The following is a 14,468-nucleotide window of genomic DNA, read 5'->3' as shown; positions in this document are numbered from 1 at the left end:
AAAAGTATTTCACAGAACATGTCTATTATCTATTGCTCTTGAACAAGAAGACTTCCCTACAATAATTTAAAACAAATACACTTTGATAGCCCAGCTTATTTTTAGAGTAGCATTTCTATGCTTAAATAAGCTAAATACTTTTAAGTTCTAGCTGTTCCTCTTCTCGTAGAGTCAGCTCATTAGGAAGTCAAAGTGTGCTAGGCTTATGTCACTTCCGGTGGATCCTCTTCTTTCACATGCTTTTTTGAAATGACTGTATTTTTAGTGAATGGCTGTCTTGTAACCCAGAGGTCAAAAAAATATATATATGCCTTACCAAGACCAGATAGATACCACATAGCAGGGCATCTCACCAAACGGTTTAAATCTATTGCACTGCTGTTTTTAGTTACTCATCTTTTTATTGCAAAATAAAATAGGTATATATATATATTAAGTATAGGTATATTATATATATATATCATATATAGGTATATTATATGTATACTTTGGCTTTTATTCAGAGAATAAATGAACTTTTTAAGAACTGTTCTCAGTAGCTTCTTCACCACCGATTTTGGCTCAATGTGGTTTCACTTTGTTCCCCCATGTAGGGTAACGACAGTATCCAGGGTTCCGTGAGCCCAACAACTAGTCCTTCAGGGTTAACACAGCTAACATTAGAGAACACGTTGGGGAAGGCTGCAAGGTGGACAGATAAAGGACCTCTAAAAAGTGCCTACACAGAAGCAGGAGCATCAGAAAGCCAGAATTCCTTGGCAAAGCAGATAGATAGAAAAGACTTTCGAACAAGTGTGGTGCCTACACCATGCCTTTCTCCCCCTGGAAGAAGTGAAGCCTCTCAGAAAACTCCAGATCCTGTTATCAAAGCAAAGGACAGACCAGCCCATCAAGTACCAGCTTCAATAAACAAAACCTCCCTAAAGGAGATCTCAGGGGGAAAATTGAGGCCGATTCCTGAAGTATCTGTAAGTGGCTTTGCTCTGGTTTGCATAGGCGGGCAGCACATCCTGCTGTATTCTGTTCTGTCCCACTTCACACGGGTTTTCAGCAGGACCTATTTTTCATCATTTGGGTGATCAGTAATGTATTCGCCTTCCAATTCCAATGTGTTTTAGCTCAGTAGCAACAGCTGTTAAAGAGTATATTGCCCATCCCAGTGATAATAGAATGCCTCGTGTTTTTAATGAGAAAGATAATTATCATTATAGTAATTTTTTTATTTCCCAGTTACTTCTCATAATTTTAGTTATCACTGCCTGCAAATTATAAATGAAGATCTTATTTTTGAGCCAAAGGCTTGCCAGTGAAATTGACAGATTTTCAATAACAATCTACATTAGGAGCCATAAAAACATCATTATTCTCTTCACTTTCTGGTCTCTTTGCAGCAGTTTCCCAAATAATAAATGGCATGAGTGAAGGTTAATAGTAAAGTAGTGTCACTGAATAAATCCCTAGGCTAGTTTGGTGGCTATATTCATGTCCATTGGGTTGATTTTCCTCCTTCCTGTGTTAGTCCCTCTCTTCCTTCAGTCCCTCCATGCTGCACTTAGAAACCAGAGAACAGATGAAGCTATGCAGAACAAATGAACTTATATTCCATTTTTTTAAAACACAGTAAAGGTTTTCTTTATTTTTCATGTCCTAAGTATTCTGTATGTGTTACATTGTAAAGCTTTGGTTCAATTACGTTCTAAGCAATTGAGGGAGGATTGTTCCCTCACACAAGTCACAGACATATATGTCATCATTAACAGAACAGAAGTAGCTAATACTTCTTAAACACCTGCCATGTGTCAGTCACTCTGCCAAGCCTTTTTTCCACTGAAGCATTTCATTTAATCCTCACAGTGACCCTGAGAGGTAGACACCTTCATGCTCAATTTTTAGATGAGGAAACTGAGGTTCAGCTCGGTTATGCGGGGTGTTCAAGGACAACAGCAAGTTAGTTGGAGAGTTAGAACTTGAAACTAGATTGTCTGAGACCAGAACTGCTGCCTGGGTCCACTGCAGTGGGCTGCATAAACATGTACCAACTCTCACGTAAATGGTAGCCCCTCCTCAAGAAAGACCCAGATAAAACTGGAATGTGTATTCATTTTTTTTCTCAAGTTTGCATGCATGTCTGTATGTGTGCCCACAAAAATGTAGCGAATCACCTAACTCAATGAAAATGGAATTTGTTTTATGGTGATTTTAGGATGAAAGTGGTCATAGTAATATCTTTGCCTGTTTTGCATTTATTTTAAATTATTTAAATTGTTTTGCATTTATTTTAAATTATTTCTAAAACAGATATTCTACCTAGCTGTAATTTTCTTCCCCTTTGGTGTACTCATAAGTGGAATGCAGCTAATAAACTAAACTTAGGGATTTGTTCTAGGATGCTCCTTCCCTTGACTGCAGCCAAAACTGGGCTGCCAAAAAACGGAACCAAAGCAAGTCTCTTAAGAAGCCTTCCGCTCCATTCTCCCCTAATTTTTTTGCCACCACCCTTCTATTAGGTAAAATCTCTCATTCTTTCCATCTTTCTGTAGAAATAAAACCAGGGCACAAAAAATCAGCTTGTAAACTTGAGGCACAAATGGACTTTGAGTACCTGGCCACTCGACCAAGTACACTGCCTGAACCCTAGTGCTCTCTGATGATACCAGGGGGAAATGAAAGGCTGGAGAGAGAGCAGGGGGTTTTCCTTTACGCATTATCTTCCTCTGAGAGCCGGTTCGCTGAGACTCTTTGCTTTGCTCCAAGAGCCCCTCCTCCCAGCTGCTCGCTGCCCTTTACAAAGCACTCACCTGACTCCTGTGCCTTTGCGCAGGCGCCGTGGGTGCAGCGTCGGCCATTTTTACTAGTCCATTTTACCGCTAAGGAAACTGACAGCAATCCCTTCAAAAGGATGGAAGAGGGAAGGAACCTTACACGTGTGGACAGGATAGAGGCACAAAAGCACTGCTTACCATTTGCGCAGAGAGGTTTAACCTCAGTGTCAAAATACAGACTAATAAAATGTGATCTCAGGGAACCCACATGGTCGCTACAATCTGTGGCTCACATTCGTGAATGTGAAAACCCCAATTTAATAGGATGTAAAATTATGGAAGGCATCGGCACTCTGCCCCATTTCAGGGTGAATTTACCGTGGGAATGGAGTGTTCTTCCAGAGACACCATTTAAAAAAGAAATCATGGTCATAGTGAAAGGGTGCTAATACTTGACATTCTCTCCATTTAATAACTGTAGCTAAGAATCGGAAACAAGTTTCCTCAAAAGAGCCATGTGCTTGCTAACTCCACAAAGGAATTTTCCCCCCCAGATTCCAGAAACCCATGGTGGTGACTGTTAATAATATACTAAAATTTGGGGAGCCCGGGTTGCTCAGTGGGTTAAAGCCTCTGCCTTCAGCTCAGGTCATGATCCCAGGGTCCTGGGATTGAGCCCCATATTGGGCTCTCTGCCCAGCAGGGAGCCTGCTTCCTCCTCTCTCTCTCTCTGCCTGCCTCTCTGCCTACTTGTGATCTCTGTCTGTCAAATAAGTAAATAAATAAAATCTTTTTTAAAAAATAAGAATATACTAAAATTTAATTCACACAATATAGAATTCAGCTTTTTTTAGGGCACTCATGGAGTTGTGCAACCATCACTACTTATCTTAGATCATTTTTATCATCCCAAAAGAAATTCCATCCCTATTAATAGTCATTCCCCATTCATTGCTTCCCCGAAACTCCAAGAAGCCACTAATCTGCTTTCTGTCTCTATGGATTTGCCCGTCCTGGACAGTTCATATAAATGAAGTCAGACAGTATGTGGTCTTTTGTATCTGACTTCTTTCATTTAGCATAATGTTTTCAAGTTCCATCCATGTTGTAGCATTTCATTTCTTTTTATGCCTGAATAGTAATCCATTATATGGATATGTTTATTCAAATATGGATTTGTTTATTCATCTCTCAGTCGATAGCTGGTTGTTTCCACTTTTTGGCTATTATGAAAGATGGTGCTATGAACATTCATATGCACATTTTTGTGTGGACATATGTTTTCATTCCTCTTGGGTATATACCTAGGGATGGAATTTCTGGGTCATATGGAACTTTATATTTAATGTTTGAGGAACTGCCAAACTGTTTTCCATAGCAGCTGCACCATAGTACATTCCCACAAGCAAGACAAGTTGACGGGATTTTTCTACATCTTAGTCAACACTTGTTATTGTCTGCCTTTTTCATTTAAGCCATCCTGGTGTGTGTGAAGTGGTATCTCATTGCACTTTCAGTTTGCATTCCCCTGATGACTCAAGATGCTGAGCATCTTTTCATACACTTATTAGCACACCTGCTTATCTCCTTTGGAGAAATGCCTATTCAAATCTTTGGCCTATTTTTTCATTGGATTATTTGTCTTTTTATTGCCCTGTTGTAAGAGTTTGGATACAAGCTCCTTGTCAGATATGTGATATGCAAATATATTCTCCCATTCTGTAAGCTGTCTTTTCATTTCTTGGGGCTATCTTTTGAGGCACGGAAGCTTTTCATTAGGTGAAGTCCAATCTATCTGTGTTTTTCTTCTGTTGCTTATACTTTTGGTGTTATAGCTAAGAGCCATTGCCTAATCCATGGTCACAGAGATTTATTCCTGTTTTCTTCTAAGAATTTTTTAGTTTAACTCTTAAATTTTGTCCTATAATCCATTTCTAGCTAATTTCTGTCTCTAGTGGGAAGTAGGGGTTCAACTGCATTTTTTTGCTTGTGGATATTCACTTGTGCCAACACTATTGATTGAAAGACTGTTTTTCCCATTGAATTGTCTTGTCACCTTTTTTGGAAGTCAGTTGACCATACATGTGAAAGTTTATTTCTGACTTCCCAGTTCTGTTCTATCTATATGTCTATCCTTATGCAGTATCACACTGGCTTGATTACTGTAGTTTTATAGTAGACTTTGAAATCAGGTAGTGTGACTCCTTCAACTTTGTTCTTCCTTTCCTGGATTGTTTTTGCATTTCCATAGGAATTTGAGGATCAGCTTGTCAGTTGAGATTGCACTGCATCTATAAATCATTTTGGGGGATATATCTTAATATCTTAATATTAAGCCTTCCAGTCCATGGATATCTTTCCATTTATTTGTCTTTCATTTCTTTGGGCAATGTTTTATAATTTTCAGCATACAAGTCTTACACTTCCTTTGTTAAATTTATGCCTAAGTATATTTTTGATGTTCTTGTGAATAGAATTGTTTTCTTAATTTTTTAATTTGTTCATTTCTAGTGTTCATAGAAATGCAGTTTATTTTTATATTGATTTTATATCTTGTAACCTTTCTGAATATTAATTAGTTCTAATGGTGTTTTTGTGAATTCCTTAGGAATTTCTATATACAAGATCATGTCATTACAAATAGAGATAGTTCTACTTCCTTTCCAATCTGGATGTCATTTATTTCTTTTTATTACCTAATTGCCCCCACAAATGGATTTCATTTGAATGAAAAGCTTTTCTTTCTTTCAAGATATTTAAGATTTAATACTTCAACTACTGTGGCCCAGTAGTGAATTCTAACACAGACATAATGAGCTCTGTCAGGCCTAGAAGGATTCTACTGGTATGATGCATAGGAAATGTACTAGATGCAAGAGAAAAATTTTGACAATTATCCTGGGACTGGAAGTCCATCCAATATATGAATGCAGGTATGAAATTACCTCTGCTGGCTAGCTTTGTAGTCAACGCATATAGAACACTAACATGTATGGGGGTTTCTGCCTCCTAAGCTGGGCTTCTAAAATAAAGGACTTTTAGGGGCACCTGCGTGAGCCTAGAAGTCGGCATCTGACTCTTGACTGTGGCTCAGGTCATGATCTCAGCATTGTAAGATGGAGCCCTTCACTGGGCTCCATGCTAGGTGTGGAGCCTGCTTAAGATTCTCTTCTCTTTCTCTGTCTCTCTCTCTCTCTGCTCCTCCACCCTCCACTTTTCCTCTCTAAAAATAATTAAATAATTAATTAAAATAAAACAAAGGACTTCTAGGTGATGAGTTACAGCTGCTCTGGTTCTATTTCTGGATTATGACAGCATCTCCTTTTCTGCTGAGTGCCTGTCAGGCCAGGTATTCCCCCTGGTGCTAGAGATAAACCAACCCAAACAGATGAGGCCTGTCTCCTCAGGGGGCTTATATCTATTAGGAAATACAGACAATAAAGACGTACAAACAAATACATAAAGTGTTTATAAGCTATGATAAGGATGTGGGAAGACAAAGATAAGGTGATATAACAGACAACAGGGTTGGCCAGAATGGTGGGTACTTCAGATATTATCTGACTGAGTAGATGACATTTGAGCTGAGATCTGAAATTTAAGATGGAGCCAGCCATGCAAAGAACCTGGGAATACTGTTTCAGGTATCAGAAACAGTAGGTACAAAGCTTCTGAAATGGATGTCTTTGGGGAATAGAGGAGGCCCGCATAGCTGGGTCTTTCGGGAAAGGGCAAGGGAAGTGGAGGATGAGGTCAGAGCTGTTAAAAGGCCCAGATCACATGAGATCAGAATGGCCAAGGTAAGGAGGGTGGCCTTTATTCCACATGCAATGGCAAGTCTTTGTAGGGTTTGAAGCAGGGCAATAACATTTACATTCAAAAACTTCCCTCTTGCTGTGTCAAGGATAGATGCAACAGGACAGGAATAGAAACAGAGAAAGCAGTTGAGGCATCACTCTCTGATAAATCAGAGCGGAGATGAAGAAAAGTGGCAGATTCCCAAAATAACTAAGAGCTAGGACTGATAGGATAGAGGGAAGAGGAAACAGGCAGAATCAAGCATGACTCTGAGGCTCGGGACCTAAGCTACAGGGAGGGTGGTCATGTAATTCGCTGGGCTCTGGGAGACTGTGAGCCGACCTGAGCCATCAACTCAACCATCAGGGTACTACAGTCAAGAATTGTAAGCTGATTCCCCATTGAAAATCAGCTCTCACATGGGGTGCCTGGGTGGTTCAGTCGGTGAAGTGTCCAACTCTTGATTTTGGCTCAGGTCATGATCTCAGGGTTGTGAAATGGAACCCCGAAGCAGAGATTCTCTCTCCCTCTCCCTCTGCCCCTCCAACCCCCACCCCATGCGCACTCTCGCTCTCTCTCTCTCTCTCTCACACACACACAAATAAATTTTGAAAAAGGAAATATGCTGTCGCAAAGTGCCAACTTGAAGTAACTCTATGACAAGAGACAATTAAAGGCTCTTACAAAAGAAGGTGCAGGAGAATTGTTCTCCTAATCCCCTGATATGCCAGGGTACTAGCAATTCTAAGGAACACTTAACTGACATTGATTTGCTAACTTCTTGGTAAACCTCATCCTTGCAATGTCTTATTCATTTTTTAAATAGAGCTCCCTATTATTAATTTCAAATATTTTTAGTTAAGAAAGAAGTACAACCCTCTGGGTAATACCATAACTATGCAGATAGCTAGTAATTAAACTTTTCCACATGTGTAACTGCATTCAAACTGTTTTGAATGAAGCATTTTAAACCTGTAAATGTAATTATGTACATCTTTAAACAAACAAACAAACAAATAAAAAAGACATAGGCTTTGTGGTTCCAGAAAAAGTTTAAACTTATTGAAGAATGGTTATTTTCATAAGAAAGACAAAATATGCTACCAATTACAAATTCAGGTATTCTTAGAAAAAAACGAGACATGAGATTTTATAGGGAAAAATTATAAAATGAATACCATATAGCTTGAGTTTAATTTTTACATTTTCATTTTTGAAAATCAAAACTGAATTATGGAAGGACACTTTATATGTGTTTTAAGCCGTGGTACAATTTTTTTTTTAATTGTCAAGCCTTTTCCTTTGGATATTGAAAAAGGATTAATTTGACTGCCTCCCTGATGAAATTGAGCTTGAATTTTTTTGAAATAATAGAGGCTTACTGTTCTATGCAATTTGTATACTACAAACTTAGAGGAACATGAATTTGTAAATCATTTTAGAGTTTTAAAGGCATTGTTCCATTACATAAAGTTCTGCATTTTCTAGGGTATATAATACTCTGTGTTCAAAGTGAAGCCATCTGTCTCTCTTTGAATTTGCCACTCAAGTATGCCATTTGCAGCTGTCTTTCCAACAATACCCCATTGTTTGAAGACTTCATAAATGTCTGTCTGACCCCTGACTTCCTTCAGTTACAACAATATTCCATTGTTGCAAAACACCTGTCTGGGGGTCAGGTTATCCTGTGTGCTGTACGTATGTCGATCATCCTCGCCTAAATGTGCAGGTTCACCCAATGACTCTCTTTCCTTCCAAGGCTATCACTATAGATGACTACTGGTCTCATGCTCTCCTGAGCCACCTGATAGACAGCTTTCACCTTTGCCACCCTCAGGACTTTCCCCAAAGAGAGCTCTACAACATGTCTATCTACATTTTCATTCTTGCGAGCAGTCAAGAACAGTGGACACCACAGCTCAGAGCACCAGCTCAAACCAGCAGATCTGGATTTTTGTTCTGGCTTTGCTTCTTTTTACTTATGTGACCTTGGACGCATTTCTTAACTTCCTTGAATCTCAGTTACCTCATCTGTCAACTTTGAGAAAATAATAATACTTATTCCATAGGGTCATAATGAATATCACATGTGGAACACTTAGCCCGTATCAACCAGATATTTTCCTCTACCCGTGTCTGAGTAGTTAGAAATGTAAACCAGTATGCCTGGCATACTAAAGCACACTTTTTCAAATCCAATAAAATTCCAGAAACTAATTATTGGTACTGTTCGATAAGGGAGAGCTATGTGTGTTTCTTGTCCTCTGTTAAGAGTTGAATCAAGTGCTGACATAAAAGTGAATTAATGGGTCACTTCTGTCAGATAACGTGTTGGTATTTTGTCAATGTTCACTGAAGAGAGAATAATATTTAGAAGCAGGACCTGGTGTGTGTCCAGTCATTCCCCTGTAGAGCACTCTTTGTGTGCCTGCCTTATTCCCAGAGCTAAATTAGAGATCCGCAGCTCCATGGCTGATGCGATGAATTAAATGTGGACAAGACTAGTAACAGCTTATAAATTGTTTATAACTATGAACTATTAACCATGGTGAGAATGGGACATTTGTTACATTGGGCACTCCTACCAATTAGTAGTCTTTGAAGAAGAGTTTGCGATTTCATGTTTTGTCAAAACTATACTCTTTCCTTGCCTCTGGGGGAAAAAAAACACAGTCATTGTGTCACTTTTATCGGTCAATGCACTGCTGAAGATATTGCTGAAGCTACAGAATTTGGTGGTTAAATAACATTGGAGCTACCAGTAATAGGATTTGCATTAAGCATAGAAATTTTCTGGGTGAAATTTGCTTCTAGCCCTCTTATTTTTATTTGTTGTGGGTTTTTTTTTTTTCAGTCTAAATTTTTGCTGATGCTACAGATGCATCTAGTGTTTAATTTAGTTGTTGACCGAGGCGAAATGGTCCAGAGTAGAAATATCTTAAAATAATTAAAAATGGCATTATGGTCCAAATTTTGGGTGATGATATGGACCTGCAAAAGTCATTATTCATGTCACCAATGTGCCAGTTACTATAATGAAGAGGAGCAGTTTCAGATTCTCAGTTGTTTCAGAAATTGTAGACAGACTTGACAAAAACTAAGAGACTAGCAGAAGTATGAATCCATGAGAACACATTAGTTGCTTAGCTAACACACTGTAACTTTTTACTATGGATTCTCCAATATTTTTATGCTAAGGTTAGCAACCTACTAGTCAAAAGGAAGATGGAAGAAATCCATCTTTTTTTTTTGTCTTGGCTTTCCTAATTTTAAAGGAACAAGTCATACTTGCCATTTTCCTATTTTATGGAAGAGGCCTTAAGCTGATAGTATTTCCTGACCCACTGAGATCAAGGTCTTTATTTCAAGAACCTTGTTTGTGAATTTAAAGATTTAGGGCACTTGCCATATGCCAAGTGCTCTACAAGGTGCCCCACTCTTTCTGTCCAGTCTCCATCTCCAGCCCTTATAAGAGGCCTCACTTATTTCTGTTTGACAGACCAGGAAGCCCAGAGGCTTTAGCTAGTTCACATCCAATAAGTGACTAAACAGAGAGTCATACTCAAAGAGTTTGGGCCAGAAAAGCTGGTTCACCTTCCACTACCCTGGACCACTCGTGCTCTGTCTCACATGCACTCGTGCTCTCTTTCTCAAATAAATTTTTAAAAAATGCTGTGAAGCTTAAAGTGGCAATGGAAGTTAAATTGCCACATGATCACAGAATTTTTTTTGAGACAGAGCACGAGTGCATGTGAGTGGGTTGGGGGTGGACGGGTGGGGTGGGGCAAAGGGAGGAGAGAGAGAACCTGAGTAGGCTCCACGCTGAGACTTGATCTCATGCCCCCGAGACCATGACCTGAGTCAAAATCAAGAGTTGGACACCTAACCGACTGAGCCTCCCAGGTGCCCTGATCACAGAACCCTTTCAGTTAGCTTTAATTGGGGATGGTGGTCCAGGGTAGTGGAAGGTGAACCAGCTTTTCTGGCCCAAACTCTTTGAGAGCACTTGGCATATGGCAAGTGCCCTAAATCTCTAAAGGCTACAGTCGTCTTATAGATGGCATATCCTTGAATATAATTTAAAACCTGTTCCATTTGGTGTTACTAGATTCCTTCTAGTCTATAGTAATTGTTCAGCTCATGAAGTACCCTTGAACTTAGTAGATAGGTGCTGGGAAATTACAAATTATTTATCAATAATAAGAGCTCAGCTGTGGTTCAGAGAGTTCTTTCTGAAAATTAGCAGGCTGACTCCCAAGACAAAATGTACGAAGTATATGGTATGGAAGTCATGGAGGGAAAGGGTGTTCGATACAAATATAGCACATCGATATAAAGATCTTTTTTTTTTAATTTATTTTCAGCATAACAGTATTCATTATTTTTGCACCACACCCAGTGCTCCACGCAATCCGTGCCCTCTATAATACCCACCACCTGGTACCCCCACACTTCCAACCCCTCAGATTGTTTTTCAGAGTCCATAGTCTCTCATGGTTCACCTCCCCTTCCAATTTCCCCCAACTCCCTTCCCCTCTCTAACTCCCCATGTCCTCCATGCTATTTGTTATGCTCCACAAATAAGTGAAACCATATGATAATTGACTCTCTCTGCTTGACTTATTTCACTCAGCATAGTCTCTTCCAAGATCTTTTTTAAAAAATACTTTCACGCTCCTCCCCTCCAAAAAAGAGAGCACCACATCTATGAGATAGAAAGCTACCCCTTTGCAAGGACTTTTTGCCAATATTGGTTAAACTACCCAAGAATTCTCTACCCAAGACATTCTTTATTTACTTGACAGAGATCACAAGTAGGCAGAGAGGCAGAGAGAGAGGAGGAAGCAGGCTCCCTGCTGAGCAGAGAGCCCAATACGGGACTCTATCCCAGGACCCTGGGATCATGACCTGAGCCGAAAGCAGAGGCTTTAACCCACTGAGCCACCCAGGCGCCCCTACCCAAGACATTCTTAAAGGATTAGTATGCAGAGATGATGAAGTATGAATTGAGTCAAGGATTGTGAAATGTTTCTAGGTTATAGCCAAAGTGTTTGTGACAGACATCTTGGAGGTGGCATTGGGTCTGGTTAAGCCTAGGTCAACATGAATGCCATTGTTCTAAAACACAACCTAGATTCTGACCTGTTGTTTTTTCTAACAGCCTGCTTACTGATTTCTGCTGTGTTAAGTCAATATAGCATCCCTTCGGTGTAGCAGTTTTTCAAGTTGTACTGTAGCTTGGTCTTTACATTTCAATTTACCTCTTTGCATGATGAAGAAATATGCTAAAAGCTACCATACACTGTGAATGAGTTATTTGCTCAAGTGTGTGTCACTTGAGGCTCATGCCTGAGGTTTCTGTCTTCATTCTTCTTTTCCATGGGCCTGTGTTCTCAGTGAATCAGGGTGAACTCTAGTATGGGATACGTGCTCAAGAATTTGAAACAAGTCTTCAAACGGTGCTAGTTGGTGAAGAGATGTCCTGGAACGCTAATTTACCATCGGCTCATTTTTAAAATGTCAACGTAGCAATACTTTTGCTGTCTGCAAATAGCAATAGAGAGGAGATTAATCTTCATATTAAAATGCCAGTTGAGGTTTAAAATTAGCTTTGGAAAATGGACTTCTGCTACTTTTCCAATGTCTGCTATGACATTAGAGTTAAGAAAAACTTCCAAAACTTTCTAATTATAGCTTCAGCACTCTTCATGACATAAATTTGAACCTAGCAGCAATACTGAACCCCCAGAATTTACAAAATGCCACCTTTATCCCTACTAAAATGGTCTGGAGCAAGGTGCCCGTGACTATTACTTCCTAGGAAATCTTTTCTGAGCCTTAGACTTCTTTGCCACTTTTGGTCATGGAGAAGTACACAAATCATAAACATACACTCTGAAGAATTTTCACCAACTGAACAAATCCATGTGACCATGATCCAGAACAAGAAAGAGAACAATGCCAGTGCCCTAGGAGCCCCATTGTACTCCCTGTCAGTACCCCTTCCTGCCACCATCCCTTCACAACTTCCGCTGAAACCCCCAAGACTAGTCCTGCCCATATATACCCTCTTGTGCCTGGTTTCTCTCTCTTAGCATTTCTCTTATGAAAGTCAATGTATCACTTATTTTGCTGATGTATAGTGTCCTGCTATCATTCCACCCTGCTGATGGGAGCTACTAAGAATATGTCTTTTTTTAAGAATATGTCTGTTTTAATCTCTTTTTTTAATTCATTATTGAAGTATGATTGGGATACAGTATATTAGTTTCAGGTGTATAACAGAAATTTGATAATTCTGTGCATTACTTGGTGCTCACCGTGGTAAACATAGTCACCATCTGTCACCGTACAATATTACTATTATTGACTATATTTACTATGCTGTACTTTTCATCTCCATGACTTATTTCATTTACCTTTTAATCCCCTTCACCTATTTCACCCATCCCCTCATCAACTTTGCTTCACCAACCATCAGTTTATTCTCCCTACTTAAGAGTCTGCTTATTTGTTTGTTTTCTTTTTCAGATTCCACATGTAAGTGAAATCATATGGTATTTGTCTTTCTCTGTCTGACTTATTTAACTTAGCATAATACCCTCTAGACCCATCAATGTTGTTGCAAATGGCAAGATCATATTCTTTTTTATGGCTGATATTCCTGTTGTGTGTGCATGTGTGTATCCATTCTTCTGTCAATGGACACTGGGCTGTTTCCATATTTTTGCTATTGTAAATAATACCATAATAAACATAGAGTTGCATATATCTTTTCAAATTGATGTTTTTATTTTCTCTGGGTAGAATACAGTATCAAGATTCCTCAAAAAATAAAAAATGAAGATCTCATATGATCCAATAAGAATATATCTTTTGAGAGAATCATGGGCTATTAATAAGACTTGGCCAGGGAAGTGGAAGCCATTTGGTCATAAAAGGTTTAGATTAAATTCTAGATATTCTAGGTATTTCCAGGGCACCTGGGTGGCTCAGTTGGTTAAGCAACTACCTTTGCCTTAGGTCATGACCTCAGGGTCCTGGGATCAAGCCCCACATTGGGCTCTCTGCTCAGCAGGGAGTCTTCTTCTCCCCCTCACTCTCCCTCTGTGTTATCTCTTTCTCTCTCTCTCTCTCTCTCTCTCAAATAAATAAATAAAACCTTTTAAAAATTAATTAATTAATTAATTCTAGGTATTTCCATCCTTGTTATTTGGGAACCATTTTTCTGATTTCATTTCTGAAACAGTATGTACAATACATAATGCTTTCTATGAATATAAACTCCATACTTTCAGTTTGTCTCATGTTGTTTGGCCTGGTGGTTAGAATACGCTGCCACACCACCCTTCTTATCCTTCAAGGTCCAACTTAGAGACCACCGCCCTGAAGCTTGACTGATTCTACAGGACGTGACCTTTCTCTTTTCTGAAATGCCAGACTATTTGGTATACCTCCCTTTCCTGACATGCCTTTTACATTATGTTCTGTTCTAACAGCCATCATCCCCTCTGTAGTAGCAGTTTCTGTATCTTGGTGTAACTTAAAAGAATACAAAGAGTCAGGGATAGTTTGGTAGACCTTTATTAAGAGTTGGTTTTTTGTTTGTTTTTTTACATGGTGTCCCCTATGCTGTAGGTGTCAGGCACTGTGACAATGCAAACCTGATTCAGAAAGAAAGTCTCAGAGATTTTATAGGTTCCAGAATGAGAATAACAGCCCAATTTTCTCCCAATTTCATTATTCTCCCATCCATATAGAATAGAATGAATTTCTTCGCCTGATCTTATTAACCCATAGCCGTGTCTCATTTTGGCTCTACACCACCATTGTGAACTTGGCCTTAGAACTTAGAATGGTTCAGTAAAACCAGTTCTTCTCTGAGGTTCACAACATTCTGTGTGCAAG

The 14,468-nt window shown here is 39.2% G+C and overlaps 1 protein-coding gene across 8 annotated transcripts in view; it reads left to right on the top strand.

Annotated features, from left to right (window-relative positions):
• The window catches only part of C1H3orf67 (chromosome 1 C3orf67 homolog), a 247,862-nt gene that overhangs the window by 168,968 nt on the left and 64,426 nt on the right, over positions 1 to 14,468 (top strand). For 6 of the 8 annotated variants that reach the window (XM_032323924.1, XM_032323904.1, XM_032323913.1 and 3 more), the window contains one exon: positions 594 to 968. The exons of the other annotated variants lie outside the window; for them this stretch is intronic. In XM_032323924.1, coding sequence (XP_032179815.1) covers positions 594 to 968 — 375 coding nt within the window. The remainder of the gene's footprint in view (positions 1 to 593; positions 969 to 14,468) is intronic. 8 annotated transcript variants of the gene reach the window in all.

Source organism: Mustela erminea, chromosome 1, assembly GCF_009829155.1.
Source record: "Mustela erminea isolate mMusErm1 chromosome 1, mMusErm1.Pri, whole genome shotgun sequence".
Lineage (NCBI taxonomy): Eukaryota > Metazoa > Chordata > Mammalia > Carnivora > Mustelidae > Mustela > Mustela erminea.
The sequence above is the reverse complement of the archived record's forward strand: the minus strand, read 5'-3'. Positions and strand labels throughout refer to the sequence as shown.